This window comes from Phalacrocorax aristotelis, chromosome 5 (assembly GCF_949628215.1).
Source record: "Phalacrocorax aristotelis chromosome 5, bGulAri2.1, whole genome shotgun sequence".
NCBI classification, from domain to species: domain Eukaryota; kingdom Metazoa; phylum Chordata; class Aves; order Suliformes; family Phalacrocoracidae; genus Phalacrocorax; species Phalacrocorax aristotelis.
The window spans coordinates 29,643,569-29,654,441 of NC_134280.1; the positions used below are offsets into that span (position 1 = coordinate 29,643,569).

The following is a 10,873-nucleotide window of genomic DNA, read 5'->3' on the forward strand; positions in this document are numbered from 1 at the left end:
AGGAGTATCTCACCTATTAAGATACAGAGACAGACTTTTAATGAAGCTCAGAGCCATGCAGTGGTTTTTTTTTTTAGTTGTATGCACGTTGAATATTAACAGAAGTTCTTAGTGCCACTGACTACAAACAGCACTGTGGTGTCTTTAGTGCTGTAACTGGAGAGATAGGGACTACACAGTCTTTTCAGTCAGTTGTTTTCAGTGTATGTTGAGAAGAGCTTTGTAAAGACAGTGTAATGTATTTGATACTGTAAGATTGTTTGTTTGCGTAATTTAATTCTTACATCAGCTTCTCTTTTCTTCTTTAAAAGTAGATCCTCCTGGCTGAGAGCAAACAGCATGCAATCACGATGCATACAATAGAGTTCTTCAGTGAGAATTTGGACACAGATAGGACCTTGTTGCTTTCTCCTGTTCTTTAATCACAGCCTGAGCTGCCTGATGCCATCACCCAGAGTCTCTGTATGTCTTGTTTAGACATGAAAGAGACTGCAGCCAAATGTGGGCTTTCCATTTGCCACTTAGTCTGTGACTGTCTTTGAAGTTTATTTCAAGAAGTACTCCCTGACAAAGAAGGCAGTTTTTCGTGTGAGTTTATATCCCTTGCAAAATATTCCCTCAGCAGTAAGAAGGAGACAGTGATGTAAGACGAGTGTGTTCCCTTCCTTGCTTTTTACCAGGTACTAAGAGGGTGATCTCTGTGATTCTCCCTATAGAACAGAGGCAAGAAAAACTCTTTGTCATGGTGAAATCCAAACCCCCAACATGATGGGGCACAGCATGAACAGCCAGACCATCATTTTGCTTTGCTTTCCTTTCAGATAACCCGAGCATATGTCTCGTGGCTCATGTTAAAGGTGACCTGCAAATGGGGGTTAACAATGAAACACAGTAAACCTGAAATGAAATTATTTTATTCTGGTTGTTTTTTTAAGCATCTGGTATTTAGTCCAGTCTACTCTGTGAAATTATTTTTTTCTGGTTGTTTTTTGAAGCATCAGGTATTTAGGCCAGTCTACCCTGTGAGTTTCTCCACAACTGAAGAATTACTGGAACTGAGGCTTTAAAAAAAAGGGACCTGCATAAAGCAAAGTGGTTTAGTTAGGTTTTTTTAAACCTACTGATACCTGCTTAGCTTCAATGACTAAATAACATTTTGGGTAAAAGAAGCCTTTCTTGAGTATTCTGAATCCTTTGGTTCAGTTTTAAATAAACCCAGAAGCTCTTAAAAATTCTGCAGCAAAGACAGAAAATATTAGATTTTATATTCTTTGTGCTTGGAAGATGAATAAAGCAGGGGTAGAAAAACAACCTACTTCAGGCTTTACTTGTCATAAAGAAAATAACACATGTACTGTTAATTGAACATCAGTCACAAGTTACCTGCTTTATTTGGACAAGGCCACTTTGTGCTCTTAAAGCTCAAAATGGATCACGGGTCTTACCTGGTGAATCATTTAGAAGATAAGCCGGTAGAGCTGCTAACCAGCATTTGAAACGATATGGTGAAACATGTTTACAAACTCCTGTGCATGTGATCTATAATTTGTCTGCAGGGGAAGGTGAGATTTTCCTTCCTCACAATAAAATGAACATTTTAAGGGGCACCTTGCCCATGACATTTTTGAGGAGTCCATTTTCACACTGCCCCAGCAGTTTCACTCCTTTCTTGCACCCAGTGCTTCTGCCTCCCTTCGTTCCACTGCTTCCTTCAGCTGCAGCCTCTGCTTTTAGCTAGCCCTGCATCAGTGATGCATCTTCCAGTGGGACCCAGCAGAGCTGAACTATCAGCAAAAACACTTTCTGAGTGCTTGAGATCAGTTCCTTCCCAGGATGTTGTGTCAGCTTCCCTACCTTCTGCCTGCCATTAATTTCAATGGACCCCCAGGTCAAACAACTGGCCAAAAATCTGGAAAACAGCTGATGGTCAGAGCTGCTCCTGCTCAGCATGTCATCTCAGGGGGCATACTCCTGGCCTGGTCCTTTTGAGTGGCTGGACCTGCTTGACCCAATTTGTGGATTTCTGATCACTCCCCTGGGTCACTGATTTTCCACTTGAGGTTATTAGTTTGACCCCCAAACTGTGGGTCACTTGGGAGGTGTGATATGGCCCTGTGAACTCTGAACTCATCAGGAGCCAACAAAAACAGCAAGGGAGGGGAGAAGAATTTCATTAGGTCTTCCTCAGAGGTGGCAATGTCTGCTGAGTGAAAAGGCAGGGGTTGTTTTGTTTCTTGTAGAAACAAGCATAACGTCTACAAGGGGCTGCCAAGTAGAAAGTGTTTGGCTTGAGTTATGGCAATTTCTTTAAGGATAAACAACAGGATATACTTTTACACCATGAGCTAGCAAGTGAAAATAGTGTTGCTTCAGAGAAGCCCTGCTCTTCCTGCTGGGAACTGTTCGCAGTGTCCCAGACTTGCTCCTGATGGTGACAGCATTTCTACAGCCAGAGCCTGGTATCTGTAGGTGTTTATTCTACCTTAAAAAGGTTGACTTTCTGATGGTTGATTTGACACACTTGGGCAGGGAAGGGCTGTTTTCTCCTGTATTTTAAGGCTTGTCAGAAGAAGGTTCATGTCAGAGGTTCGTGGAGACTCCCCAGGCTGGTTGGTTGCAGACTTCACTGAGCATGGCTAGTAGGTGGGGAAGAATGGATCCTCAGGAAATAACTGGGCTTCAAGATGCAGTGGTGGTCATAAAAGGGAAGAAAAGTGTCATCACTGTAGTATGTGTATCTGCACACATAACACCCACTGGGATCACGAGGGGAAGTAGGCTGGAGAGCGTGGTGCGGCCATGAGGATACCTTTCATGAAATTTCTCCCGGGTCATGCTGCCTGGTGGCAGCCTTTTGGGCAGTTACCAGGGTTTCCCAAGGTTTTCCTCATGCCAGAGTTCTGGTAATCATTGGTTAGATCACTGCTTGTATTATTGCCAAGGCAACGAAAAAGAACGCACATACCTTCTATCTTCCTTTCTTTATGAAAGTGGATTCAAGCCTTGTTTCCCTGTACAACCTCTCCTCCAGCTGCTAAGCGCTGACTCTGGGGAAGACACTCGGGAATGATATCACCTATGGGTGTTTCACCCTCAGAGAAGGGAAACTGGTGCTGAGAATGAACAGCAAGAAAGGTTTTGCCCATCTCACGCATTCCTCTTTGCAGTTTGTCTACACAACCAGGGACGGTATTAGCTGTAAGTGAACAAATGGTGGATTTAGTCTGTAGCATAGGTAACAGCAATGAAGACCTGATAGCACAAGCTGAAGCAGCTGGGGTACATGCCTCAGGTCTGGCATGCTTGTGCTTTGATGGCTCAGGCTCATCTTCACTGCACAGTCCTAGGTCAAAGCTGCCTGAATGCGCTACCCTCTGCACAGTCACAGTTTCTGTGGCAGCAGTGTCACACTGTTTCCTAGAACAGGACACACCGAGCTTTCCTGCAAACAGCTCTTCTGGCTGGATGGCAAAGCACATCTCCTTTTCCTGCAACATCCAGGCCTCTCGTGTGAGTTGAGGGATGAGCTGTGTGCTGAGGGCTCAGTAGGTGATGGTGGTGGGTCAGTCCTCATTTGGGACCAACTAATCTTGAATTTATTATTTTAGAGTAATTCAATTTTGCAGTTCGAGCTCTTGTCCAAAAGCTGCCTGGCTCTTCAGTGAATTCTGGATCAGGTTCCAAGCTCAGTCCCTACTTAGTGTGATCCGCAAGAATTTGGTTGGTTATAGCTGCCGATAACATCTTATAAAATCTAATACACAGGATTCTGAGCATTATCCTTAAATTAAAAGGTGGTGGGTTTAGGTTTGACATTTTTTCCTGTTGGTTTGCTGCTTGACACAAAGCAGTTCCTACCACTGCAGAAGCCTTTTATGATTGGAAGTGCGTTTTTGCACAAAGAGGAATTAAAAGCTGAGTGTGATAGGACTGACTAGTGAGTAAGTCTTCATATAGAAATACAGGGAGCAACTCTTTGGCCTGCTGTGGAAATTAGGTTTTGTTGCAAGGTGTAGGTGTGTGAGCAGAGACAGCAGTTGTCTCAATACATACAGTTAAGAGTCCTTTTAGTATCTCAGAGGGTGGCAGGGTAGCTTCAGGCCCTTCAGCACTTTGTCTGGACTGTCTCACCGGGGTGGGGGGGGGGTGGGAGGGGGTGGGAAGCCAGGAGTGCCTGCCTTTTATAATGTTCTGTTTTTAAAGCAAAAAGTCTCTGGGGAGCCTAGGGTCCTAAAAGTCCAAGGCCTGGAATTCTTCCTTTTGCTCTTTCCATTTTAAACAGGAAACATTTGCACTAAGTTATTCCAGGGGGAGAATTGTAGGTTCATTTCAAGGCAGATAATGTTTGTTCATTGCCTGTGTCCATGATTTACCCCATGGGCTTAAACGAGTGCAGCAGAAAACCACATGTTTTGTTTTACTTCATGCAAAACAAGTTCCAGTGGAGTCTGGGAGCCCAGATTAAGAAAGGGGGAGCATGCTTGTAAAATCTGTGTGAACAAAAGAGAGACATTGACAAATTATGAACACCTGATCTGCTGTACTAGAATGATGACGTTTTAAATAAAGCTATGCAAAGAATATTTAAACAATTGATGAGTTCAGTCCCAAAGCCACAGAGCAGGTGTAACTGATTTATACTTTCAGCCCCTGTTTTCGGTCAAAACCTTCAGGTCTTGCTCAGAGAGAAGCTTCCTCTGCAGTCAATGGGAGGTTTTGCCCAAGTGCAAAGACATTTGCAACCAGACTGGCAAAAACTCCTAAGTGAGTTGAACTTTTGGTGATGCTCTGGTGACATGTCTCTGAGAACAATTATTTTTGCCATTTCAAAAGTATCACAAGTTAAGCTGTACTAGTAAAAATACCAATGCTTCATTAGTGCAAATCATGGAATTAAGATGCAGGAAGCTACAGAGAGGGCTTCATGGCACATCCTCAGGGATGACATGTTCACATGTTGCTTTTCACGTGAACTAGAGCTTGTCAGATCCATACTGATGCAGACAAGTTACAGGGCTGTTGTAATATCAGGCTTTCTAGATCACAGGATTTTTTTTGAAACCCCATTGGCAGCTCGCCTGTTAAACACAGGTATTATAGCCTGACATCCCTAGTGTTTCTTTCAGGAGTTCCAGTTTTTCCTGCTATGGTGTTTGGAAAGTTTTACAGTCTGACATGTTAGGAGAAAAAATAGTGGGAAATGGCTTAGAAAGCGTGAATATTTGTGCATGTAAAGCTTATGGGATTTGCAGACTTGCAGACCCAACTCATCTGTTTATCCTCAGGCTAGATAAGATTCAGTCAAACATGCATTGTTTAAAGGAGCTTTGTTTCCATTATGGCAAATGGATCACAGGAGGCTGACATTGGGAGCTGAAGGGCTCCAGTGCTCCCCCATTGTAAAAGGGCTGTGATGTGTGCTGGACCCTTCCTCCAGCGTCCTGGGTGTTACAGACTTTTGTAGCGTGCAGGTGGGAGGCTTGTTATCCTTCAGAAGTTCTTTTGATTCATCTGGACCTGTCATGCTTGAGGTGGCATTTCCTTTCCCAAAGTAAACATAGACTGTGAGTACAATAAAGTGTTGCTGGGCTAGTAGACTGCCTTTTTATGTGGTTTATTATATTTTTCCTCCTCAGGCGTGGACCTGCAGAGCCACTGGAATATTTAACAGGGCCACGAGTAATATACAAAGAAAGAGATCTTCCCTACTACCAAGGAGGACAGCCTGTTGTCCACCCATCTAAGGGGAACTACATCCGTGCACCGGACACGAGAGTGGCAGAATTGAGGTACCCCCAATACTACCCAGCCCAGCCTGTCACAAACCAGCATAAAGGACCCCTCCGGCAGGATGTGCCACCTTCCCCTCCTCAGTCCCACCGAGCACCATCTTATAATGAAATTGTCCGACACCGTGGGACCAGTCCAGACCAGTACCAGTACAGGCAACAGGATCCCAGGCAGAAGAACCCCATGACTGCAGCTGTATAGCCACGCACTAGACTTGCCAGCACAGCCCTGGAAGAATCCCATTGGAAATCATCCTTGTAGAGTTGTTCCCAAGCGTAACTGCCTGTAAGAATGGCACATGAGACCTGGAGTTGTTCTTACTGAGCTGGGCTCAGTGTAGGGGCTTTCTAACAGGCGAACTGAAGCCACATGAGGTACGATGTGTTTTGGGTATGTGAGGTACCAGACAGTTGAGTATTTTTTAATTCCTTTTAAAAATAGAAAGTGGCTGCTGGAAATTAAGCGCAACACTTAATACACCTCAGGGCTATTTACCGAATCCGGTTACACCTACATAGTACGTAGCTGTCTGTATAAGGGCAGTGGTGTCACCAGAGTTTACTTCAGAGTGCTGTTGTAGAGCATTTGAGTATGGACTTCGTGCAGAGCTGGGGATCTTGTGTAATGCAGCGTGTGATCGTCAGTTGACAAGGGACTGCCGTGGGGGTAGCCACCACATTCCAGGCACGTTCAGACCAGCAGCTCTGTGCTTTAAGGATGCTGCAGTTCCAGATTTGCAATCTGGCCTCTGTCTTCCTCTTTCTGTTTGGTGGTGGCAGCATTTATCTGGTAGCCTTCATTTTTTGCAGTTTCTGTAGCAAGATTCTCCTCTTATTGCACCTGCTGCATTTGGAGTAAGGTAAAAAGCTTTATCCGCCATGCCAGGGCAGGCTTGTAGAGGACAAGGCAGCCAGCCACCTGAGAAGTGTGCGTCTGTAGATGTGCGTGTGTGTGCTTGTGAGCGTTTCTTAGTTATTCCGTGTGCACTCTTTAAATGTAAACCCTGGAGATCAGATCCTCAGCTGCTCTCAATAAGTGTCACTTTTGGTGTTTCAGTGGAGCTGGCCTATATGAAGTGACGGAGGAGGTGACCGCGAACATGGTCTCCATAACTCATATTAGGTTACTCTATCAGGTGCTGCCTTGGCTCCAGCAGAGCAGCCCCTTCCCGGCCTGCTCTGGCCAGGGTTACAGTGAAGTGCCTGCCAGCAACGTGCCCTGCCCTCAGGAGCCTGCTGCCACCTGTGGGACCCACCCTCAGTCCCCCTAGTGAAGCTCAGCTTCGGGCAGCGCCAGGCCAGTGCCAAGTGCCAAACAACTTGAGTTCCTGCAGTCAGGGGCCATAAGTCCAGTGTGTAAAGGGGCTTTTCACAGAAAGGGGTGAGGGAAAAGACAAGGAAAGCAACAGGGAGGGCTTCAAGACCCTGGGGCCCAGGAGGAAGAGGAGAGAATAGCTGTAGCAAGTTATTTGCAGCAGTGCATAGGAAAAGAGGAGGTGTGGGTGGGGAGAGTGGGCCAGCAGCACAGCAGAGCTGTGTGGGGACAGGGTGGTGGGGTATGTGTCTGGCTCTTTGCCCCACACAGCCTGAGCTTGCTCTGCAGCCAGCCAGCCTGGAAGGAGGTCAGAAATGCATGTCCCCAGCCACACGGACCTGTGCTACCTGGCCCAACAGGGCTGTGGGTGCTCAGAGATTTGTCTCAAGGATTTTGTCACAGGGAAACCATACAGTCTTGCCACCTAAAATAATATCTTGTGAAGTTTCCAAGTGTCCTTAATTCCTCAACTTCTGCCTATTGGAAGTGTTATTAAACCGTTTGGGCTCCTCTCCTCATCAGGGAGAGACTGTGACCTCGCCAAGGATTAAGCACAGGGATTTCTTTGATGTCTTTTTGACACCTTTGGTATGCAACAGATTAAATCACATAGGTCACTTCCCAGGTATTAAATATCACCAGGAAGGTTTGTCCTGCTAGGAGCATGTCCCTTTACTAGATATCCCTGGGAAAAGGGCTCCTTAGAGTAAGAGGTCCATAAGGCACAGGGCAGGGTAGGTCTGTGTGCTGCTGCTTTCCAGGGGCCACCGCCAGTAGGAATGGCCCTAATGAGAAGCAGCGTTTAATCCCAGCCGTCGTTTCTTCTGTGCTGCTAATGCTGGTGAGAGACTGGCATAACCCTGAGGCACAGGGAGCACTTGCAGCTGCCCGGCTGGCTGGCAGGCTCTAGCATTTACGTTCATGCCAAACTCTACCCACCAAGCAGGCTGGGAAGCAGGGGAGAGGAGGCAGCTTTGGGGTGGTGGGGAAACATGTCTATGATTCAGACGCAGGGCTGGACTCCCTGGGGCAGGGGCAGGCACAGCTCTAAATCCAGTCAGGATGAAGCATTGGTGGGAGGGAGAGAGGGAGAGGAACGCAACTGATTATGAAGCAAGTGTGTTCAGTTCCTGTTCCATTTCTTTCTGCCCTCTTCCCTAGTAATGTAGGAGGGAAAAATCTCTCAAGGGAGGGCTGGATGTAAAGCTGGATGTCTCTCGGTACCCTCCATAAATAAGGCGCATTCCCCAAGGAAACACTGTCTGTCGTGTACGTGTGGTACACAGCCTTGTACTTCTCTCAGAGAGTTTTAGATGCTGTAGTATACTCAGCCAGGACTTGGCAGCCACAGGGTAGCCGCTGGTGTTATGAAGGCCCGCTGAAAGTGAAGCGAAAACAAATTAAAATACTTTCCTTTCCCTCCTTGAAATATAACCCTGATACATTTGATCCAGCTGTAAAGAAACTAATATGTTTGCGACAGTGGCTTTATCAAGCCAGGCCACAATTAAGAACAGCTCTGAATATAAGCTACTGCCTTTATAAATCACTCTGGACTAACCCTTCAAATGGTATCACAGCACAGTGAACAGAACTTATTTACAGTATTTCAAGAGCCAGGGCCAAATGAAATCTGGATGGAAACAGCTCCTGCATTATTTATAGCCTTTGAAGGACCTGCGCAATTGTCTCCCCATAACCTGAATCTCTGCTTAAGAGCTCCCCTTGACTGCTTCGGCTCCACTCAGTTGAGGCAGACAGATCAAACGAACACCTTCTGAGCTGTTAATCTTGCCCAGCAGGTTATGGTGCTTCTGCTGTCAGATCAGTACAGAGCTTCCTATTAAAAGAAAAAAAGTTCTACAAGTATAATACATGGATGCATCCTACAGGTGAGGAGCTAAGGAGGAAGAGCAGTTTGACCTAGCTGGGAGAACAGACCAAAAAGTATTACAGAGCATCTCATCCATTTCTGGTGCCATTGTTCTGGGAGTAAGTTGCCATTTGCTGGTTTAATATCTGGTAGAGGTACAGTATTTTCAAAAGTATAATGTGTAACTACAGTATATATAGTCAGCTTCTCTGCAGTGTAAAATGTATGATTTCAGCACCATATTGTGGAAAAATATGTACCATGCAGAATTCACGAGGTGCTACAACTGACGGTTGAAAATACACACTTGCAAAATCCAAAAGAGCCGTTAAGTAACAAGTTGTTCTTTTCCCCATATGTCCATATGTTTGGGAAAATCGTGAGTCTGAAATGCTCTTGACACGTAATTGCCTCGCACTCCCTCATCCAAAATGTGCCAGTCCAGCAGTAAAGTTACCGACGTAGCGGGTGTGAAGAGAGAGTTTGGGTTTGCCACAGGAGCAGCGTGCCGTAAGTGTGCATGTGAACAGGAGTCAAGACAAGGGGGAGAGAGGCCTGCTCTCACGTGAAGCTGGAAGCTTTGATTTCCTGAGCTGGTGGTGTGCAGCCTGCATTTCTGGCTCTGGCGTGGGGCCAGCCGGGCCCAGCAGTTGAAAGATTAAGAGATAGAAAAAGAGCCTGTGGATTTTCTGAGTGACCACCCACTAGTGAGCCATGATCTTGGCCTGCGAGCAGACATTACCACTGTGATATACTATGATGCAGAAGTCTCTAGGCACCCCTCGAATGCATAAAAAAATATCAATTGCCCTTTGTGGGGGAAAAAAAAAAAAGGGAGGAACTAAGCATTAAAGGAAAAAAAAGGCTCCTGCGTTGAAAAAGTGCATGCAGCCCTGAATTCCAATTCACTCCAGCTTCCTGATCTAGAAATAGCTTCACATGCTGCCTAATTTTTTTACAGATGAATTGTGCTACCTCCTCCTCCCAGCCATCACAGATTTGTTTATCAGAGAGTTAGTGCTGTGAGTGAATCCTACCGATTGCTCTGCCAGGGCTGCATCCTGACACTCTGCTCTGAGCAGGGACTGCTTTGCACTTCTGAAAGGCCCTACACCTGTGCTCTCCATCACAGTTGTTCTGCAGAGTCTCTAAGCTTTACGTGCAAAATCGGAAGCGCTATTCACTATCTGCATAGAAGAGAAGGCTTTATAAGACACTATTCTGTTATTGTGGGGGAGAGAGAGGTGTTTGTTATCCTGACAATACCTGTGTGCTTAAGTGAAACTGATCTAAAAATCATGTGTGATTGTTTTGGGGGAGAAATTCAACACACAATTTGAGAGTTTTTTTCTAGTACCATATCAAAGATTTTGATCTTTTGTTACATATGGCTATATAAATTTTACCTGTTTTATTTTGCATTAAAATAAAGGCTTTAAGACTATGTATGTTTATGTATGTATGTAGAGTCTTTCTCTTCTTTGTAGCTACAAAGTCATCCTCGCCCCTGGATGTGATTTGATATTAGATGCTCATGTGTGATCAGGCCGGATCAGAATTGGTAAGGTGACTTTTAAAGTAAAACGAAAAACGAACAAACAAAAAAAAAAACCCACAGCAGCCATGCGCTGCCTTGTAGGGAAAAAAACATCACAGGACTTAACTTGATCCCCTCTCAAATCTGCATTGTCTTCAGTTGCGGAGCCAGAGTCCTGATTTCCTAGCCCTGATTGAAAGAAGAAGCAAGAGAGAAGTCCCTTGCCACCTTGGTGAACTTCAGCTTAGGCAACTGCATATTCGTTGCAAAAGTTCCCCGGGCAGTTTCATCTCAACGTCAAGCTCTTCTCTTGCTGTCAATAACAACCAAGGTGTTCTGTGGCTGTGTAGCAGGTACCA

The 10,873-nt window shown here is 45.5% G+C and overlaps 1 protein-coding gene across 3 annotated transcripts in view; it reads left to right on the plus strand.

The window, feature by feature from the left end:
- Nucleotides 1-10,421, plus strand: part of PARD3B (par-3 family cell polarity regulator beta) — a 442,892-nt gene extending 432,471 nt beyond the window's left edge. For all 3 annotated transcript variants that reach the window (XM_075093709.1, XM_075093710.1, XM_075093711.1), the window contains exon 23: nt 5,637-10,421. In XM_075093709.1, the coding sequence (XP_074949810.1) occupies nt 5,637-5,991 (355 nt within the window). In that variant the 3' untranslated portion in view covers nt 5,992-10,421. The remainder of the gene's footprint in view (nt 1-5,636) is intronic.
- Nucleotides 10,422-10,873: the final 452 nt, after the last annotated feature.